The following is a 23,800-nucleotide window of genomic DNA, read 5'->3' on the forward strand; positions in this document are numbered from 1 at the left end:
CCGAAGTGTCCTCGCTATTCAGGATTCCCCCGCAGTTCCAGAGCAGCTCCTCAAGGGTAATGGCAGGTAAAATGAATTTTTTTAAAAACGAAGTCCGCGCCTACAAGCGGCACCCGTGAAGCGGGGGCCACGAGGCGTTTTATGGCGAGGCAGTGGGAGGTGTGGCCGGGAAGAGGATCAGGTGCGTTGGATGATTGTGAAACAAGGCACCCTGGGCCTCGCAGTCCCAGCACAACAGCAACCTCCCGAAGTGTCCTCGCTATTCAGGATTCCCCCGCAGTTCCAGAGCAGCTCCTCAAGGGTAATGGCAGGTAAAATGAATTTTTTAAAAAACGAAGTCCGCGCCTACGAGCGGCGCCCGCGAAGCGGGGGCCGCGAGGCGTTTTATGGCGAGGCAGTGGGAGGTGTGGCCGGGAAGAGGATCAGGTGCGTTGGATGACTGTGAAACAAGGCACCCTGGGCCTCGCAGTCCCAGCACAACAGCAACCTCCCGAAGTGTCCTCGCTATTCAGGATTCCCCCGCAGTTCCAGAGCAGCTCCTCAAGGGTAATGGCAGGTAAAATGAATTTTTTAAAAAACGAAGTCCACGAGGCGTTTTATGGCGAGGCAGTGGGGGGTGTGGCCGGGAAGAGGATCAGGTGCGTTGGATGATTGTGAAACAAGGCACCCTGGGCCTCGCAGTCCCAGCACAACAGCAACCTCCCGAAGTGTCCTCGCTATTCAGGATTCCCCCACAGTTCCAGAGCAGCTCCTCAAGGGTAATGGCAGGTAAAATGAATTTTTTTAAAAACGAAGTCCGCGCCTACGAGCGGCACCCCTTTAGTGTTTGCACAATCTGTGTGGGGGTGATAGTTACTGCCCTGCCGTCTGGGCGATGTCACTTCTGACGCTCTCTGGGCCGCGATCTCTCAGGACTAGAGTCCCTCCACAGCATGATGCGGTATGCGCTCAGATGCACTTTGCGGTTAAGGTCGTCATGGGCCCAGACACCGCTCCCTTGCAGACACAGCAAGCGAAACCTCATCTTCACACGCGGTGCCAGGGCCAGAAAATCCGTTGGGTCAGGCTGGTGCAGCTGTCGGGGCTCACTCTTCCGAATCTCCCAACAAGTCAACTAGCAGCCGAAGACACACTTCTCTGCTCGTAGCTGATGTAGAGCGCTCGATATTCCGGTCCACAGGCAAGTCTTCACCACATGGAAAGGTTTCTCCTCATTTCGTGCTCCAGTGAGGTAAATGTGAGATTATGAAGAAAATAGTGGTTTGCAGATAGTTGTGTGTCCCCATCCTCTATTTTAAGCTTTGTGGTTCGCCGTTTGGGACAGGATTTTGATGGTTATATGTCCTGAGCTGCAGGAGCCTCACGCTAGTACAGCCATCTTACGTGCACACCCTCTACTGCCCCAGTTGAACTTGCATCCCATCAAGAAGGTGTCAGAGATCTGATGACCCACCCACCAAAATTCCTTGGTTTCATATTATTGCAACTCTTTTGCAGAGGCTGCGCATAGATGTCTATTGGTTTTTCCCAGAGCAACTGTGCCAGCTATCTAGAGGAAAGGTCAAAAATCTTTATTGGGAGGCTGCAGCCATGGATAAAGTAACCCAGAGCCCAGGCAGTCTTGCACTGTCTTTCATCGATTTTGTAACCCTGTATGAGCTTTGAGGTAAGCATTCATGAAATTGAACCCACACTGGCACATAAACTAAATCTGCAGTTCAGATAGGATATCCTCTCTGTCAAATCTTTTATCTCTAACTGGTCTGCAGGGAGTGAGGGTGGTGATGACATATATCCTGCTTGGGGGGGGGGGGGGGGGGTGAAGAATCATTGAAACATCTTTTGCCCTTTGGCCCCCTTTACAGTAGCCTTCGGCCAAAGTGGATTGTTCCACTTTGTAAGAACCTTGGTATCAGGAGTTACCAGATTGTAATCAGTGGATTTTTTTGTAACTTGGGAATGAGTTCAGTCCATTAAATGTTCTGCTCTGTTTTATCATTTTATCTTGTTTTTATGATAACAGCTGGACTGTATTTTAGCCGTTTTGTATTTTGCAACTTGTTTTTATTATTATTTTTACTTTGTTTAGTTTGTTGATCTTTGTGATAGAAATAAAGTATTTTGAATGACTGGCATGTGTATATGTACTAAACTAAAAGTCAGAAGCACTAGTTTTATCAGTGTTTATTTTCTTTCAATTAAGATATTTTGATTCCCAACACTTCACTCCCTTTTCAAACCCACTGAGGAAATATATTTTTTATGTTACACGTATCTACCGTGACTTCTTTTGCTTTCGACTTTCTTTCTTTAGGATGAGAAAAGGCTTCTTAGGTAGGATAATAAACAAATGCTTATGGATAGTGACATTTCCGATTATATGAATCGTGCAATGCGAAACCACTGCTTTGAACATGTTAATGTGTCAATAGAAATATATTTACAGATACAGTTGGACTAGTGAGTATTTTCAGTATCTCTAGAACACACTAAATGGAAATGTCCAATTTTTATATATTATTTAATGTTGGGACTGAAATTTTTGTACTATTTCGAAAGGCTGCTAATTTCAGGACATGAAGAAGTGAGGTACTGGAAGGTAACATGATTAGTGTGTGTGTGCATGTGTGTGTGTGTTTGTGTACATATGTGTGCTAACTTTAGTAGTGATGACACAAAGAATTCAACAGTTCAATACGTCTAACCTTTAATATAATGTTTATTATTAAATCGGCAGATATTATTCAGAGACCGTAAATTAAATACATGTTTTTTTACTACATTAAATCATTCCTAACATAGCATATTAAACGTATACATGCATTTATGTACCTCTGTAATAGTCACTTTCTTTAGCTGAGCAATGTAAAAAGCTAAGGAGATTTGTTATGTAGGAAATAAATTATAATAATTCTTTGTTCACTGAAAGCATGCACATTAACGTTGATCTAAACACTAAACATTTGTACCCTAGTCGCAAGTTCTAGGTTTGTCTGATTCTCTTAGATAATACACTGTTCTTGTTCTATTAATGTCTAGAACTTTAGTAACAGATTAAGGTCACTGTGTCGATGATCCTCCTTTTAATACAAGTAAGAAACAATTGGATTTGGACGAGAAACAGGCCTTTGCTCATTGTGCTTCCAGTGATCGAGTTTCAGAACGTCAGGACAGTGCGGATACTGTGAATGAAAATGAAAGTTGTATAAATGTCTTTATATTCAATTTCACTTCTACACTTTTGAGACTCAAACTGGGCTTTAAAAAATGCAAGACATTGAATTTGAAAATTGTAGATTTTTTAGATTTCACAGATGTCATATTTTAGCAGCTGATACATTTATACAGTGGAGGTAAATTACAGCAAAATTAAATATAATTTAGAACCCATAGAGAACAGACAGCAGGAAACCAAATCTGGTACATCTGTAAACATCTGTTATTTTAGCACCAAGATAGCATTCAGGCTGAATGTGCGCTTTATGCTTTATGAATACATGTGTATGTTATGTTACCTTATGTTATGTTACCTTATGTTAAGTTATGTCACAAAATATCACATACCTATATTTCAATTTTAATTTTCCAATACACTGATGATTACATGTCAACGGTTCTGAATATCTATCTTTAAAATTCACTTATAATTCCAAGTTGACTAGTGGTAACATGGGCATGACAAAAGCAACATTCCGAAACCTGTCCTCTATAACGTAATTCTTACATGGAACTCTTTACTTGTAAATGCAACATAGTCACCCAGTGTTGTAATGGGAGTTGTGACCTGTGCAACAAACATTCTATCTACCTTCAGAGTCTGCTTATTGCGTGCTGTTTTCTTCCCTTCAGAATCCAAATGCAGATGTTGATTTACCCATTGACATATCTCGCAACTAAACTCAAAATCTGTATTCTGAGTCAACAAATTATTCTGAGGGCTTAGTGATTAGCAAAATGCTAAACATTCTAATGCAGATTGTAAAGCAAAGGCTTCATACCATGTTATACTGCAGGTTGAATGTCAAGAATTTCACACCCTCCTGTCACAATCTAATCTGTCTGAAGAAGATCAGTTCAATTAGTATGTACATGAAGTTCTCAATGTTGTTACACTGCTTTATCTGTTGAGATAAACCCATCATTTTACCATTTTTACACCAATAGTTTCTGATATTGGCACTCTTGTAATTGGGAATTTAACCTCTGAGGTATCTGGGGTCTCTTGCTCAGACCCTCGATACCTAAGGCCTGCCCTAAACATTGCAACCAATTTTGCTTTAAAATGAGCATATTTGGCACTTTCGTAGATCATCAGTATGTGTGTTGAACGTTTTACTCAATGTCAAATATTAGATTCCAGAATGAAAGGGAATTTTTCACCATTTGCCTCTAAATAAAGATAAAGTACTTAAAGACATCTGTTGTGTTTCTGCAGCAGACTGTATACTTCGAAAACTAAATATTTTTCGGAGGGGGGAAGGGGAGGCTAAAAATCCCAAATTGTTAGTGTGTATGATAATAAATATGACAGAATGAATGAAAAAAATACAGTCATTTATCAGCTATAATTGTTGCCTATGTTCAATAAGTTTTTAACCTGCCTGCCTCAAACATGGCTGCCGCCTAAGATCAGGGCTCTCCAGTTACTCCCTGTCCCTGCCATTGTTCTCCAAGCTTTTCGGACTTCAGTCCCTTAAATTAAAATAGGAGGAAGGCACGATAGAGACGATACACGATTGAGCAAAAAGGAGTTCTTAGCATTCATCGCGATCGAGGGAAACAGATTTAAAATGTAGATATGAAAATAAAAATATTCAACAACTAAAGAAGAGTGCAGCACCTAAAACTGACTGTGGGAGTGGTTCCAGGCCTCCAGCCTCACCCTTTCCTGGCAGCAGAGCTACGCCTTCCTAACAGAAATTCCAGCTATGTGGGAGCAGAGCAGCCAGTGAGACCAGCAACCAAGGAAATCCCCTTACATCGACTCACCGATCCTTCAAAACCTGCCAAAGTGAAGCGCTGTGGAACATCAGCAGCACTCTGCCAAAAAGATTACTAACATGTAAACCATTGGCATACTGCATCGGGACTTATACTTTGCACCACCTGCTTCACCACCTTTAATTTGGAGGCATTATTCATACCTCGTTTTTACTAAAGATTCACATCTTGATGTGCCATTTATACACACAACCTGAATTCTATACTTATTTCAATATCGGGATAATTTGGACTCTGTATACCTGTTCTATTATTCTCCAACTCAAATGACTCTTAGCCCTGAAGAAGTTCCTTTGGCAATAAGGAACGAAACGCGTTGGCTGCTTGCCGTTTGTTAATGGTTTCAAGAATAAAAAGAAGAGTTTTGGAATATATCCGTATTCTTTGATTTACTTCTATCTAGTGCACCTTCCTTTTGTGGGAACTGCCTCAAACGTGTCAATAGTTTGAAAATGGATTAATATCATTCACCTAGCTGAAACCCCAGTGGTTCACATCTCATTGTCCACTTTCATACCTAATGTCTCCTACTGCCAGGATTCAAAGGCATCCTAAAACAACAGACTGCATGAAGGGAGTGAAACCAGCTCCACAAACCCAGGTCAGGTTATACTCTGAAATCCACCACCCTACACCTGTCTCTATTTGTAAAGGGGACAATCTCAGGCAGGCAAAACCCCTCACCGCACGGGATTGGATCAGATGGGACTTGAGGGGGCGGAGATTTTCTTTGATCCTCGGCTGAGGTAATGAGGCTGGCAGGCAGGGAAATTTAAAAGGAGAGAGTTACAGAGACAGAGAATAGGAGAGCGATAAAGAGACAGAACAAGAGAGGGATACAGATAGAGGGACAGATGAGCAGAGAGGGAGATAAATAGAGAGAGAAGGGGACAAAAGTGATTCTGACATTTGGGATTTCTATAATAAAAAGAGCGGTGAGATACTTGTTGCACTAAAGCATATCTCGGATACAGGGACCAAGTCACTGCTGCAAATATTAGGCATAGAAACTCTAAACACCTTAGATTCAGTTTCTCTTCAACTCTGGTTCAGTCTTTAAAAATCAAAAATGGGATACAGGGTTTTAAATGGGGAACCCATTCTGCCTTCTCAGGCTGAGAGCTGACTACATGTAATGAGTGATCTAATATGTGAGGCCATAAGAAGTGCATGGCAGGAGCACAAGTTATAGCTAACTCAGTAAATTAAACTAGTGAATTTCAGAGATTTTTTTAAAGTACATTTTTTCCTTATTTCAACACTTAATTATAATGTAACTTTCACCTTTGGTTTTTCTTTTTTTTTTAACATATGCTAAGATCTTATCACCGTGTCTAATTGTTACTATTTTAAAATTAGGGAGGTGTTGAGCAATGGACAAAATGAATGATCTGAATAACCAGATATAGAATGGGAATGCAGGACCTATTCAGACATCTCTTTCTAGCTGTTTTTAGCCCCTTTAAAAAACACATCATGCCTCAAATGACTTAAAAGCCATACCTCCCCTAACATTTGAACCCTCTGGTTTCACGACTGCAATAACATCTCAATGGTCATTTACTTCAGCCCGATCTTCAGGAAAGGCTTTAAATTCAGCAGCTCCAAATCCAAAATAATGGTGTTCATGTGTACCTCACTTTTGACTTGAATACAAAATGTTAGCATTTTAGTTCTTTTTGCATTTGCCACCTTAAGTGCTCTGGGTATGCCCAGACGTGGGTCTTGGGCTCATTAAGGCACTGGAACCAAGTTTTACCTGGCTGACTAACTCATAAATAGGGCAAAACCCGTCCTGCGTTGCTTGTGTTCTGGTTCACAGAGGACGTGGCTTGGCAGTTCGGGATGGACTGTTCCCCCTGGAGCAGGGACAAGACTGATTTGCATATGGATAGGTCCAAACTTAAATGGCATGGTGAGTAAAATAATGATGGGTTGGAGTGCTACCCCGAGCTATTGCCAGTGGCTAGACCTATTGCAAGCAGCCTCCCATCACCTTCTGTGTGTTTCATGTACTGCCCTAAGTGGCATGGGTATGCCCAGACATGGGTCCCATGCTCACTGCTTAACTGGAAACAATCAGTACCCGGCTGATGAGCCCATGACTAGGGCAAAACTGGTCCTGGGTTGCTTGTGTTCTGTTTCAGGGAGGACCTGGCTTGGCAGTTCAGGCTGGCGGTTCCCATTGGAGCAGGGTCAAAACTGATTTGCATATGGATGGATCCAAACTGAAGTGGCATGGTGAGCAAAAGAATGATGGGTTGGAATGTGGTGTTATTCTTATGAGTCTGCTTTTAGTCCTGAGAAAATAATGGTGTTGGCATACTGGAGGGAATTGTTAACAGACAGGGACCTGCCACACTAGAGATAATACTTGATATATGGGACATCCATGACAAAAGGTTGACACAGGTATACTGGATGTAATTCTTGGTAAGGGACTCCCACAGCAATATGCTGGCACTAGCACATTTGAGGGGATTCTTGGCATAAAGGAGGGTAGCTGTGGCATATAGGAGGTGGAAAACATGACAAAATGTTGACCCTATCATGCCAGAGGTACACTTTGACATAAGGGTTACCTATAGTACTTAGATAACATTTTTAGGTAAATTTCAGGACTGGCCTATATGTAAATGTTGCTGTAAGAGGGAGGGTACCTGTGGTAAAAGAGGCACCCATGTTAAAATGCTGGCCCTGGCACAATGGAGGCTATTTTTGATATATGAGGGCACCCATGGCACATTTTGAAAAAAGGGCTCAACTCCTGTGGAGCATCAGGTTTCATTGGCATGATACACCATCAAATTACCTGATATATATATATTTAATTAGTGAATTTAATCGACCATGGCTTTCTGGCAGATTTATGTGAAAAGTTTGCTTTAAAATGTACTATTTGACTCATTTTTTAAACATTTCTTTTGGGATAAACCCCTTAACCCCAATCCCATTCAAGAGAGCTCTGGTTAATTTGCTTTCCTTAGTACAATTTCGGGCAAGCATTGGATTACACCCCCACCACTTTCAAAGATTATGTTAGCACCCTAATATAGGTGTATCATAAAGAGACATGTGTCTTGTATTTTTAAACTAATAACACAGTTATAATGTAACTTCAGTGATGTCATTATTGTGATATCATCCAGGTTTAGGTCAAATGACATCACTTCCCTGGAAAATTCATGGTCAAATGTCATTTTATGTTGCTTCCTTTGCTGCAAATAAGGTCAAAGGGTGTGTAATGTCACTTCCGCTACTCCTGGCATTTTGCGAATCGACATCCATGCACTAAGGGTGTCCCCAATCTTCATATGGGCATGAGATGACACTGACTCATTATCATCGGAATTTCTACACTAGCCCTTACCTGTGGCGATCTTAGAAAAGCTATGACTCAGCTATAAAAAGCAGTATTATGATTGTATATACCAGACAGCTCAGTTATGCAGCCCATGTAAACAGTTATGACCGGACTAGAGATCACTGTAGAACAATGAGAGTGTTGTATGGAACACAGTGACGTAGCTTCCAGGAATCAGCTTCAAGAATTCCCAATTTAATTTTCTTCATAAAACATACCTGTAAATTGCACAAACAGGTAACATGTATATAGTACTTGTTGCCCTAGTTGCAGATCGCCTGAAGCAAACTTTTACCATACGGTCTGGGAGCGACCCATAATTCAGAAGTTTTGGGATAAGGTAAATCAAGACCTTAAAGATGGTACAGAGAAACAAATGGCAGTGAGCCCTTTTTGTGTGTGCTGGGGTAGTTCCTTAGATCGAAGAGCATACATGCCAACAGACCTGATTCAGGCGGTAGACTCACGATTTTGTAAGCCCAAAGCAGCTTTATTTTAGCTCTCTCCCACCTAAAATTGCCTCTGCTTCCATGGAAGTCAACCGGGAAAATAAATTCTCCCTATTTTTTTCTCAGAATCTCCCTCTTTGCAGCTTCAAAATGTTGGAATGTATGGAAAAGAAACTAGAATACGTCAACATTTTAGACTGGGTCCCGGTTTTAACAGAGAGATGTATAGCTATGACCTGAAAGACTACATTGGCGCCCAGGGTACAGTTATGGATGAAAGACATGGATAAGTGGCAAAGTATTTAAACATACAGGTAGAGTCACAGCACATAAAGTATGGGCCACATTTCTGACTGCCCTGGAAAAAATGTCTGACAAATATTTACTGTGTTGAAATGTTTTGGAGTAGAAAAAAATGGATGTAAAACTTATAATGTGATGACACATATAGGTGTGTTGAGGATAATCATGGATACCGTCCACCTGCAATTACTCACATAATGAGTAAAGATGTTCTTGTGCTTATCAGAAGGACACAGGCGGTTAGTGATTAGACAATTATATGATGGCCAACTCTTCCTCAGATGCTTTTGTCATCGTCTTGAAATGCTGGTCTTGGGGCAAGGAACTACTGATTTATGGATACATTTTACTTTGTGTTTGTCATAGTTAGAGTTGGACTGTTAGTACTGAAAAGTAGAGCTTTTTTACACCTTAAAACTCACATGCAAAAAGGAAGATAACGCTCTGTTATGTGAAAGCGATTAATCTTGAGCCTTTCAGCGATTCAGCAATGTTATGAACATTGATAAAAAGATAATAAACATATTATAACATTGGTTTCAGGCACGCTATAGTTAAGAATTAGCATTTAAAAAACCTTAGAAATTCACTGAAAAAACATAGGTTTCAGGGGCGTTATAGTTAGCTGGACTTTTCACTCATACAAAACCATTGAAATTCCCCCGTTATAGTTAGTTCAGCTAACTATAACTCGCGTACCCGCAATGCACTGCTGATGACGTCACATATTACATCACTCATGACATGGTCAGTGACATCACTCATGACATCACTGATGACATCTCAAATGACATCACTCATGACATCACTGATGACATCATCCAGTGAATGTGTGTTTTTCTGAAAATTAAATATGTTTTATATATGTATATCTCAATGTCGATGGAAGAATACATTGGTATATAAGTGTCTAAATGGATAATTTTAAAAAAAAATGATTGTATAACTGACTGATTAAGTATATCTTAGTGAATACATGGCTTAGTGAGTAATGTTTAAATATGTAAATATCTGTATCAGTCTCTCACTTTGTGTATAAGTGGCTGCATGGGTTGGTGAGTAGCTACATGAGTGTCTATATAGGTTATTAGTTGGTTTTTTGAGTATCAGTATGAGTGTCTGAGTGTCTGTATGGTTCGGTGGGAGGTATTACGTAGTGCATAGATGCATTAATGAGTAACTCACTATTTGTATGTGTTGAAGACAGCATGTTTGCAGGACTGTATGGGTGGATGAGTGTGTGTATGGGTGTGTTAGTGAGTGAATGACTGTCTCAATAGTGTCTTTATGAGTAACTACATATGTTTTAAACTAGTATATGTGACTATTGGTGTATATAAGTGAGTATATGTGAGAGTGAGAGATTGGAAGAGTTCCTGTATGAATAAGTATGTGTTTCTATAAGTGATTGTTTAAAAGACTAAGTATGGGTAAGTTTCTGTAGAAGTAAGTGTGGTGGTGTGTGTATAACTGTATATGCAAGTAAATGGATGTTTGAATCTTTATTAGCATGAGTGACTGTGTGTGAGTAACTCTATGGATAAGTGGTGTTGTGTAACAGGATATATAGGTGTATGAGTACATATGATGAGTGAGTACATGTATGAGTGACTGTATAGGACTGTTGGTGAATGAGTGGATGTGTATGTGGATCTTAGAAATACTGAAAAGGTTGTTGTAACTGGTATTGGTATGTCCATTGTTTTGAAAATTTTAGTTTCTATTTTTGAATGTGTATATCAAAGGTTATATTAGGGGGAGAGGAGGTCTGCCACTCTATCACAAAGGTGATGTCATGAGTGATGTCATTTGAGATGTCATCAGTGATGTCATGAGTGATGTTACTGACCATGTCATGAGTAATGTAATTAGTGACGTCATCAGCAGTGCATTGCGGGCGCGCGAGTTATAGTTAGCTGAACTAACTATAACAGGGGAATTTCAATGGTTTTGTACGAGTGAAAAGTCAAACTAACTATAACGCCCCTGAAACCTAAGGTTTTTTCAATGAATTTCTAAGGTTTTTTTAAATGCTAATTCCTAGCTATAACGTGCCTGAAACCTATGGTTTTTTCATTAAATTTCAAAGGTTTTTTAAATGCTAATTTCTAACTATGCCTACAGAGATAGGACATGTGAAGAAAGAAGAAAAAACGCACAGAAAGAAATAAAAGAAATGCTGAAAGAAACAACAGAAGTCCTCAAAGACGAAGAAAAGTGCAGGAAGAAGGATAACGTGCAGAAAGAACAAACAGAAGAGCAGAAAGAAGCCTTGTTGCAAAATCATTCTTTACCCTCAACTTTTTCAGACGGATACTGGTGGTAACTGAGTCTGACTAACCAGTCCTAGAGCCAGTGCTATGTTAAAAGACATTTAGGATACAGTGAAAACACCTACATACACTAGGGAACACTATGCGTTGGGGTCCCCCTGTGATTAGCATGACCTCCTCTGTAAGCCCCTAGTATATAATAGGGCAGGAGGATTAAAACTACCTCTTAAAACGCGCCACAGGGCGTGTTTGCACACGTCACCTTAGGTTCCCGTCCCCTCCCTTCCCCACTGTGTAAACACGCCCTGTGGCCGTTTTAAGTTGACAGATTAAGTCCCCTTGAATCCTGAGGGTCCCAAGGGTCCAAGTAGCCCACTAGGTACCTCCAGTAAGTGCCACAGAGCTGCTTTGCAGAGAGATGTAAAAAGGGGCATGGCCTAGACCACCTTTCTGCAACGCAGCGCAGTGGCACTTGCTGGAAGCACCTGGTGGGCTAGTTGGCCCCCAGGGTCCCTCAGGATTGAAGGTGAATTATTTCCCCAACTTAAAATGCACCACAGGGCGTGTTTGCATACGTCACCTCTGGCCCCGTCCCCTCACTTCACCACTGTGTAAACACGCCCTGTGGCCGTTTTAGTTGGGAGATTAAGTTAATTTGAATCCTGAAGGTCCCTAGGGTCCAACTAGCCCACTAGGTACCTCCAGTAAGCGCCACAGAGCTGCGTTGCAGAGAGGTGTAAAAAGTGGCACGGCTTGGACCACCTCTCTGCAATGCAGCGAAGTGGAGCTTACTGGAAGCACCTGGTAGGCTAGTTAGCCCCCAGGGGCCCTCAGGATTGAAGGGGAATTATTTCCCCAACTTAAAACGCGCCATAGGTGGTGTTTGCACACGTCACCTAAGGCCCCATCCCCTCCCTTCCCCACTGTGTAAACAGGCCCTGTGGCCGTTTTAAGTTGGGAGATTAAGTCCCCTTGAATCCTGAGGGTCCCTAGGGGCAAAATAGCCCACTAGGTACGTCCAGTAAGCGCCATTACGGAGAGGTGTAAAAAGGGGACGGCCTGCACCACCTCTCTGCAACGCAGGGCCATGGCGTTTACTGGTAGCACCTGGTGGGCTAGTTGGCCCCCAGGGTCCCTCAGGATTGAAAGGGAATTGTTTCCCCAACTTAAAACGCGCCACAGGGCGTGTTTTCACACGTCACCTCAGGCCCCGTCCCCTCCCTTCACCACTGTGTAAACGTGCACTGTGGCCGTTCTAAGTTGAGAGATTAAGTCCCCTTAAATCCTAAGAGTCCCTAGGATCAAACTAGCCCACTAGGTACCTCCAGTAAGCGCCACAGAGCTGCGTTGCAGAGAGGTGTAAAAAGGGCCGTGGCCTCAGAACATCTGTCTGCAGTGCAGCTCCCTGGCGCATACTGGAGATACCTGTTGGACTAGTTGGCCCTCAGGGACCCTCAGTATTGAAGGGGAATTAATTCCCCAACTTACAACTCACCAGGGGGCGTGTTTGCAGAGTGCTGCAAGAAGGGGGCATGGCCTCTGGCACGATGCCGGTCCTTTTTAAAAAGAATTTTTTAAGAAGGGTGGCTGTGTGGCCCCTCTTCTTGTTCTAATTTATTGGCCCTGGGGACTCCATCCACCAGGGCCTGCCCCCTCATTTTTTTTTTAGAAAAAAAAGAAATTGGAAGGGGGCCGCGTGGCCCCCCTCCCCAGGCCTTAATCGGCCCCGGGGACCCCAACCCCGAGACATGTCATTTTTTTTAAAATTCTTTACGAGGGGGGCTGCGTTGCCCTCCTCCTCGGGCCACTTATGGCCCCGGGGACCCCATCCCCCAGGGCCGGCCTTTGTTTTTTATTATTGTTTTTTTAAAATATATTTATAGAAACACCTAGGACATGCCAGACAAACCGTACGTACCTATCACCATGTCGATTTGCGTGATATTCATTAAAAGGCGACTATGCATACAATGAATCGACGTGGAATGTATTTACACTGCTAGTGAAGCTCTGACGTGTCTGACGCCCTACCATGCCTAATCCCGGCGCCCCCACCGGTGGGTACTCTCCAAGTAGACACCCTTGTCGTTTATTTATACAAAAATGGGTAGCTATTGACGGGCACATTTAATACACACGCACACCAAGCCATTCAAAGGGGATTCGACAAAAATTCGACCAAAACTATGCAAGAAACCCCCCTCACGGTTAGTAAAACACACATCCACCGCCGGATGTGTAATGCTTTTTATTTTACTCTCTGGAAAGGAGACGAACCTCATTTGAGAGTCACAGCGCGCTCCTGGCTGAGCCCAATGCTGTGTTACACCCACCAGTGCTCGCCGAGTGCCACACACCTCTGTGTTGTATTCCACCAGCTAGTGCCTATGCTATGACACTCTCTAGCCCATGTGCACTATAACACCAACCCGTGAATATGTCATGCCACACTTGCCTTCGCACGGGTTATATTGCCCCATCTAACGTGCCTTACTCGATGCTTATGTTATAACGCACAGCACTATGCCATACATATTACAATCTGGGATCCATATCTTTGTCACAGTGCATATGCAACATTACACTCCCCAGCACATCTTTTATATTACAACTTTAGAGACTAGTTAGGTTACACAACACTGCCCTGTGCATATTACACTCCAAGGTGCATATCGCATAGCACGCGCTAGTGCCTGTGCTATCTCGCGCTCTCCAATGAATCTGTCATTGCGCACAATGTATTGCATATTATATTTCACGCCCTGGTTCATCTTATATCACACTTTTTGGTGAATAGTTTATACCATATACTATATCTAGTTTTCATTTTCAATCGTGCTCTCAGGACTATATTCTATATAACACTGCGTTCACCTACCCTTTTCACAGGCATTACATTTTGCGATGGGGGGTGGAGGGTCAGGGGGTGTTTCTGCCAAGTGAGCCCAGAGTCACAGTCACAAGCGTCCTCTTCTCCCTGAATAAAAGTGAGATTATGCTGCATACTTGCTCATATTTTAAGTAGTTCGCACAGACACACATTTTAAAAACAATAAAGTTCCTAATACCTGCCTTCTCTAAACAGTTAGCTTTCTGCCCCATCCACCTCCTCCCTATCCTCTGTTGTCTGAATCCATGGACTAGCCTCCTCCCTCCTGCCATGCATGGTCTGATGTGCTGCCACTGCCCTCCATTTAGCATGATGTACCAGTCCACTCCTCCTGCCCTCCATTGCCCAATTCTATGCCCCATCATTGACCTCCTGCTTAGCCTCTGTGGTCAGCTTGCACATTCTTTAACACTATAATATCCACAACACACACCTAAAATCAATTACACAATTACGATTATTAATTACTAATTAATTAATTTAAATCAATTAACAAATAATTAGTAATTCATCAATAAAAAGTAAATTACTTCCCACCCTTTCCACCATTTACACCTATAAACATCACAACACTCACCTAAAATTAATTACACAATTACCAGAATTAATTACTAATTAACTAATTTAAATTAATTCACAAATAATTAATAATTTATAAATAAAAAATAAATTACTTCTAATCCTTCACATCATTTACACCTATAAACAACACAAAACACACCTAAAATAATTACACAATTTCCATAATTAATTACTAATTAATTAATTTAAATTAATTAACAATTAATTACTAAACAATTATTCATAAATTATTTACATATTTAACACTATAACATCACAATTAAACACATATTAATAAATAAAAATTATTCAGTACATTTTATATAATCAAATTACTTCCCACCCTATTCCCCTATAAACCCTCAACCCGCTACGGAACTAAAACGCAAAATTCAATTAAAAAACAATTATTAACTACTATAAAAAATCAATAACATTTATATAATTAAATTACTTCCCATCCTATTCCTCTATAAACCCACAACCCGCAACGGAACTAAAAACACAAAATTCAATTTAAAAAAAAATTAATAACTACTATAAATAATCAATAAAATGTATATAATTAAATTACTCCCCACCCTATTTCCCTATAAACCCACAACCCGCTACACAACTAAAAATGCAAAATTCAATTAAAAAAAATTATTGACTACTAAAATGTTAACACATATAATAAAAAATGCAAACAATTGTTATACAAAAAAAATCACACACATATAAAATATCTACTAAAATACATAACATTCATAAAAAATAGATATTTTTAACTATATTTTTACAAACGATATTAAACACTTCAAAAAATTTGAAATCAATATTACTTACCTAAAATCGATATTCTTGACCACGAGAATTTTACTGTCGATATTCCTGACCCATGATATTTTTACCACGATATTTGTGCAATTCGATATTTTTACCTCGATATTCTTTCTTTGCACCACTGTACTTCACTCATCTGTACGCTATTTTACTGTATTCCACTCCACTCCACTTTACCCCACTCCACTCTAGACCACTCCACTGTACGCTATTACACTCTACTGCACTCCAATGTATGACGCTCCAGTGTATGCACTCCACTCAAATCCCCTCCCTCAATGGCACTCCACTTTATGTTATTCTACTGTCCAGTACTTCAGTCTACACCCCTACACTCTATGCTTTTCCACTCTATGCCACTCCATTTTAAGCCACTCCATGGTCCACTGTTCCTCTGTATGCCACTACACTCTACACCACTGCACTCTACACCACTTCACTATACACCACTCCATTGTACGCCATTCCACTTTACGCAATTATACTCTAAACCACTCCAGTATAAGCCACTCCAATGTATTCCACTCCACTGTATGCTACTCCACTATACACTATTCCACTGTATGCAACTTCACTGTTCGCCACTACACTGTACAATATTTCACTGTACGCCAGTACACTGTACCCCAATCCACTCCACGCCACTCCAGTCTTTACCACTCCAGTCTACGCCACTCACCTGTGCAACACTCCACTGTATGCCACTCAATTCTACGCTATTGCAGTGTGCTTATCTCTACTCTATGCCACTTCACTTTACCCTATTCCACTCCATGTGCGCAATTCCACTATACTCCAATTCACTGTACACTACTTTGCTCTACTCCACTCCACTCTGCGCCACTACACTCTACACCACTCTACCACATGCTATTGTACTCTACTGCACTCTATTGTAAGAAATTCCTCTCTATGATTTTCTAGAGTATGCAACTCTACTCTACACCACTACACTATATGCCACTCCACTGTATTCCACTCTGCTCAATGCCTTTAAGCTATACACAACTCCACCCTAAGCAACTTCAGTATACGCCACTCCAATGTACGCCACTTCACTGTATGCTACTCCACTGTATGATATTCCACTGTACGCAACTGCGTACTAATACAAAACTGAGACAAAATCCCAACTTTACAAACTTTCGGTATTCACAAAAGGCATTTAGTAGTAGTAAAGTTAGGAGTCCTAACTTTACTACTACTAAATGCCTTCTGTGAATACCAAGTTTAGGATTTTTATCTCAGTTTAGTAGTAGTAAAGTTAGGAGTCCTAACTTTACTACTACTAAATGCCTTCTGTGAATACCAAAAGTAATATGTTTAGGATTTTATCTCAGATTAGGTCTGTGAATCAGCCCCTACAACACTTTACACCACTCCAGTCTATGCCACTTCACTGTGCAACACTCTGCTGTATGCCACTTCCCTCCATGCTATTCCAGTGTAAACAAATCTACTTTACACCACTCCACTCAAAGCTATTCCACTTTATGTCACTCTACTCTGACCACTCCACTCCTTGCCACTGCACTGTATGGCATTACAATATGCTCCACTTCACTGTACCCCACTGAACTTTATCCCAATCCACTCAATGCCACTCCACTGTACAACACTCCACTTGACATTATTGCAATGCACCCAACTCCATTGTACACCACTACATTCTATGCTAACCCACTCTACGCCACTCCAACATATGCTGTTCCATTCTATGACACCTCACTCTACACCATTTAACTCTACCCCACTCCACTCTATGACACCCCACTGTATGCCATGCCACTGTTCACTATGACACTGTACACCGCTCCACTGTACCACACTCCACTCTATGCCACTGCACTTTACACTGTAGGCTATTCCACTGTATGCCACTTCACTGTACCATATTCCAATCTATGCTCACTGCATCTCTGCACTGACTGCCCTGCAGTCTCTCCCCACACTGCCTCTTCCCTGTCTGAAAACTGTTTCTTCCCCTCTCTGTTTTCCGTGGTGACGTCAGATGCTGAGGACGTTGAGGCAGTGAGTAGCGAGTTGACAGGGAGCGTTGTTACTCTCCTTGTCTCTCATGAGTACCCCCGGGCACTCCGAGCACTGAGCCTGCCCCTGTTATCCAGACCAGGGCCAAGACCGGGATCAGAACCCTCGCAGCTGGGACCCGCACCTCCCTCCTGGCGAGTGCGGCTGCTAATAGTCAGCGGCTGCCGAGAGTGGACCACAGGTGGTCCGCAGAGGCGGCCAGTTAGTTCCTGGTGCAGCCTGAGGCCACCTAGTAGGCCCCACTCACCCTAGAGCACTCCGGTCCCTAGCGAAAGAGAGAGCCCCTCGGTAGGTTTACCCCCCATTGTTTGCCTCAGCGACTCCGTTGATTGAGCCACCAGTCACTGGCTCCTAGCGTCAGGCAGGACACATCAATCCTCCACGATAGTTGAGGGTCAACGAGTGCCCAACGCCAATCAACACCTCAGTGGCGCTAAAGATCGCCGGTCAGCTTCCAGCCTTCATCACCTTTGGCAGGGAATTAGCAAGCAGAGCCAGGACCTGGGGTAAGTGCAGCTGAGGAAAAAAATGCACTCTGGACCCCGCTGTTTTTTTAGACTGCCCTGGCCTCGGGTGCTCCTAGTGGTCACGTTTGACACCCTCCCTCCCATCCCTCTTTTTCTCTCCCCTTTTGCACAGAGACACTTCTGGGCTGTTCTCCCAGCAGATTTTGACCCAGCCCTGGCCCAAGCCCGAGCCAAAGTTTGACCTCTACAAATTCAGACGGAATCAGACCAAATCAGACTACCTCTGAAAAATCTCGGTCCCTGAGCAGCACGCTATATGGACTACGGACTACAGCCTTTTTTACTGCTCCATCAAAACTTGCTGTTCTAGCAGAGGGGGGCCAACACTACTTTGTCCACCGCACCAAGAGGCTATCAGAGGCTCCTTCCTAAGGATCTGTCCATTGTACAGGTCATGTCATAAATAAAAAAGCTACTGGCAGTTTGGCATGAATATTGAAACAGTCACTCAGACACCTAGATGCTAGAAGTTCCCTGCACCACCTATCACCACTCCCTCCCTCGGCTGAAATCAAAATAAGAGTCTCAGAGTTTAGTGGCTCGGATTAACAAAGCAAGAAAGGGAAAATCTCACATTATTAATAAATCAATCAATAAAATGTATATCATTGAGTGTAGAATCCAATGTGGACAAAAAATTCCATCCAGACTCAGCATCAAGTTCATCGCCACCCACACAAAACAGCAAAGAGGCGAAAATCAAAAATGCTATACCCTCAAGAGAGAGGGCGGGGGATACAAAGGTCGGCCCTTACGGAGGGGCAGCAAGACAAATCGCTGTCCATCGCGACCAGGAACCTAAGTGTTAATAATGAAAACAACAATGTAAATAAAGAAATTGCTCATTGTTGTGGAGACATAAGAGTTTACCTGTGCCCAACTACTCAGAAAGGAAAAAAGGCAAATGAACCCAGTGGAGACAGAGTGGACAGAGTTGACAACAAAGATGATGAACCCCAAGAAAAAACACCCCCAAAAATTTCATTATCTCCAGAAATATTCATCATAGAGAAAGGAGTGAATGCTCCAACGGACAACCAAGGCCCCCCAGAGGTTAAAAGTCCTGAAAACCGACCTGCTGTTTTCTTAAAGGCGATACAACCCCAAAAGGAGAACAGTTCTACAACCAAGGAGGAAACAAGAGTGAAAACTTATCAGAGGTGGCAAAACCTAGATTTTCCGATAGGCACGGTCAGGTGGTGCTATCAATTACACCAGCAGGTAACCCATTCAACACCCTCTCGGGTCTCCCCGCCCAACCTAAAGAGGCCATCAATCATGTTAATTAAGGTATAGTGCATGCAGACAGACAAAGAAGTAGTAAAGGCAATAAACCCAATAAGTGACGTTTTTGAGAAGCCCAGTCCAGATAACGAGACAAAACAAACATCATCTCAGTATCACCTCTCAAGCCTGCCTACAACCAATCAGCCAGCAGTAACACCACCATCAGTAACCTCAAGGAGTCAGACTAGCCTAACCAACAGTTCTGTACTATAACTTCTATGACAAGAGACGATGTCCCATATTTGCCAGCAATCTGCTCTGGGTAAAACATTACTGGAGAAAACAGCAATCTCCCAAAGCTTCAACCAGAGGCACTAGCCACTGAGCCTGAAAAACGACGCTCTCCAGCTAGCTGGTGTTCAAACCTCTTGAATTTATGCTTCCTCCCTCACGACAATGAGTAATTGAAATCTGGATCACCATCAAATATAGAGGACTTCCCAGTACCGATCCTTAAAATCAAGAATAACCTCACAATGATCAATAACGCTTTGATCTCAATGGCAAATGTGGCCCTTATGCACACCAACAAGCTTGACCCCCAAATAAATATACTACAGACAGTAGCTGGCCTAATATCGGACCTTGATGCCAAGCTCGAACAACTGAACTCCCTGATCAATAGAGCTCAGAGAAGCACAGAGCTAAATATCAAACAGGAGACATGTGGATGCAGCCCCATATTACAGAAACTGGAAAAGCTTCCTGAAATAATGAGCACCTTAGTCAACAACATCAAGATAGAGGCAGCCAGATGGCCACTAAGAACAAACTCCTCTGTCCAGCGAGACAAAGAAGACCAAAATTCACACTTAAATCAACCACCACAATCAACCCTAAATGACAGAAACAATGGAAAAATGGGAGAATACACAAATAGAACTAGAGGAATAGAAAAACTAACAACTCCCACAAATCCAGAGAAAAGGGCTGATGGTAAACAAGAGGAGCTGGAGGAGACCCCACGAATTTGACCAGATCGAGGAGAGCGACACTAAACAAATAGCTAGAAACCACATTTGAAAGCTAAAAATGACACAAAACCCGAAAGAAGACCCCCCCTTTATCAAACTGCAAGCTCAGAAATAACTGCCAGACCCAAAAAAAATCTACATAACTTCAACATTTATCCAGAAAAAATAAGAAAAACTGAATTAAACTAAACAAATTGAATAAGGGCAAACGCAATAAGTAGGGGCCCTTATTGCACTGGCTTCAGAATAAAATGAAGGAAAACACTTGGTATGCTGTTTCTCCCCCAAATCTAAATCATAGAGCAGCAGGTCAGGGGAACAGAGCAGAATAGTATGTGAAGCAACAAATGTACATGATCCAAAGGGAACAATAGGACACTTGACCGCAAAGCAGGACATAAAAGGACAAGAGTCAAGGCCAATCACGGAGGAATATGTACAAGGACAATCAGTCAGAGACGAACGGCACAAGAGCAAGGAACTCCTTGAACTAAACAAGTTGATCACTTTCAAACCAGGACTACCAAGAAAAAAACATCCAAATCAGAAAAGAGCCCCAAAAAGTCAACAAAGGTAAATCCAAAGCGAGAACCATAAAAAGATATAACCAAAAACTACCATTAGACACCAAAGAGACTTCAACCCAAGTAAAAGAAAGAGTCTTGATGGCCAGAAACACAGATGACAGGGAAATAAATGCAAACACAAGGAGATGATGGCTGGAGCACTGAAACTCTTCAGACACTCACCCCCCGTCACAGATCTGGGTTGAATCCACCATCGTTCTTTAGCTCACTTCGCCACCCCAGTTCAGACCCAGCTATATGCAAATCAGTCTTGACCCTGTGCCTCATGGCAACAGACAGAGCAGTGATGACCCGTCATCCCCATACCACAAAACAAGGAGTGATGAACTCGAACAGGAAGCACAGACAATCTACTCTCAGGAATAAGTGAATATCTGGAGGAGTCCAATCCAAAATTTAACGGAGGACCCGGACGATTCGGATATAAGTCCCCCGCAAAAAACATCTATCTCGGATCGACCCGAAAACCCAGAAAATCGAAAGTTGCGGTTATATCCTGAGTACACTTCGCAAGGAAAGTGTGACATCCTTAACAGAGGAAAAATCCTGAGGCTCTCTTCAAACATGCCGGGTTTAGAGAAAATAAAAACCACAGACATTAATAGTGTGGCTTTCTTGGCCCCAGAGCCCAGTGACATAAATGAGACAACAGAAGTCATTTTGTCGAGTCAGGCTATGGCAAGTGCTGTAAGGGAAAACAAAAATTGATGGATAACTGGGGGATCCAGGTTAGAAACCCAGTAATAACAAGATACCTAGCAATCCTGAAACAAGCATTTGCAATGCATTAGGTCTCGCATTTACGCGAGTTTGAGCTATTGACATTGCAAATAACAATGCCTATTGGCATTGTCATTTACAATGCCAATAGCTTTAACTCGTGTAACTGCGAGACCTATTGCATTGCAAATGCTTGTTCTTTTCTGAATTCTGCTTTTACTAAACGCATTTTGAGACTTGTAGTTTCGGTGCAGTTCATTCAAAGCCATCAATGCTTCACACTTGCATGCAAAGAGTTGTAAAAGGAATGTCCGGGACCAGAGCAGCAGAGGCCTTGTGACATGGAATTAACCTACAGTGCTCTGAAGCTCCCGCTAAAATGCAGAAATGTCTGCACCATCAAAACAGAGTGAGTAGGAATGCTGCTGGACATATTTCTTAGCTGTGTTTGTGAGGCCAGTGATCTATCATATTAAAATAATGCCCCCTGCACCCCACAGACAAAACGTAATACATTGCATGTTATATTTGCAAAATGCAGTGGTATAAAATCTCGTATTGCACAGCGAACCATGAAACATGAGAATATTTCATAGTTCCCAGTAAAATATGGCTTTTGACTTCATAATGGCAGGCCTCAAACCCCTTTACAGGGGTTTACCGTATCCTGTGCTCCAAAAATTATGCAGCATATAGGACAAAAGAACCCTGCGCACTCCATACAAAACAAACAGAAGTAAAACGCTGGGTTAATCATCTGATCCTTGGCTTGTGAAATACAGTAAATGCCGGGCAAGTTGGAGGAGGAGACCCCCAGAGCCAGCAGCTGTTACCCTTATATCCTGAACAAATGTGCGCTGTGTTATCTGGAAAAGGCGGCAGCCCTCGATATATGTCACACTGCAGCGTCGAGGGAGGCTGGTGAGTGGGGGGCTGACGAGGATGACTGATAGAGTGAAGGGTGGGTGGTAATTATACCCCACTCCCGCAGGTCACTGTCCTTCCTAAAATTAAAATTTTCGAGGATCACACTTTTCAACGCTAATTTACAATAAACCTTATGTTAACACTTAAGATGCATGGCTTTACGTTTGGTTAGTCCACGCGTCTCATTCAATTGAGCTCTTCATTCTTCCAAAGTCGATACGCTGGCACTAACTAATTCGATTGGGTAAAACCCATTATATAAAGTGCTTAGATAAACACAAAATAGTCCAAAGCAGTAACTTTTATATTATCGTTTGTGGTAATCTTTCTTCAAGTAACTGCTGTGTGTAAAATCTTACAAACTGGCATACAGTGGTAACATAGCAGTGATGTAGATACGTTTAAATTCTGTTAGGTCGTCTTAGTTGGTCAGCTGAGGTGCCCCAAAGTCAGGTGTGACACCTTATACCAGCCCCGTTTCTTACCCAGCAGCATGCTGCCATTCTTGTTTCATGCTTCCAACTGTAAAGAGAAAACTACTAGTCCCAGAATGCTGTTTGCTAATAGCCAATAATGGCGGATGGTGTTAAATGGGACAGCTTAGTGCCTCACTTTGTTACAGATATGATTAAAAATGCCACCCATCTGTGATAATATTTCGGGAACCCCGTCTCCTGCTCTCGTTCTTCAAAACATTATTTTGAGAGCACAACACATGCCAGACAGACTGCAAGCCGACGCTGAGATCTAAAGGCTGACCTCTGACCTTTTAAGTTCAACTGTATGTTCATGTCCAGCAGCAGAATTGTTTGCATTGCAAGAACAAGCCAATAACATCACAAGCAAAGCAAACATAAACATGATAATAAAGGGAAAGATTTAGTTGATTTTATTTTTCTGGTAAGGGAGTTGGTGGCTATGAAAAGATATTAATTTTTTTAAAGATCACCTTCTGGTGTTTTGGGGTAGCATCAGTGTTTCTCCCTAATGCACTATAAGCCTGGGTAGGGCGACTAGATAACTCCATGTCAGCCAGACACAACTTTGTCAGTTTTGATTTGGC

At 42.2% G+C, this 23,800-nt stretch overlaps 1 protein-coding gene across 1 annotated transcript in view; it reads right to left on the reverse strand.

The window, feature by feature from the left end:
* Window positions 1-2,701: 2,701 nt before the first annotated feature.
* The window catches only part of LOC146866270 (alcohol dehydrogenase 1-like), a 300,864-nt gene continuing 279,765 nt past the window's right edge, over window positions 2,702-23,800 (reverse strand). Inside the window, exon 9 of the mRNA XM_085635173.1 lies at window positions 2,702-3,182. Coding sequence (XP_085491299.1) covers window positions 3,158-3,182 — 25 coding nt within the window. The 3' untranslated portion in view covers window positions 2,702-3,157. The remainder of the gene's footprint in view (window positions 3,183-23,800) is intronic.

The sequence above is a fragment of the Triturus cristatus genome, chromosome 2_1, assembly GCF_964204655.1.
Source record: "Triturus cristatus chromosome 2_1, aTriCri1.1, whole genome shotgun sequence".
Lineage (NCBI taxonomy): Eukaryota > Metazoa > Chordata > Amphibia > Caudata > Salamandridae > Triturus > Triturus cristatus.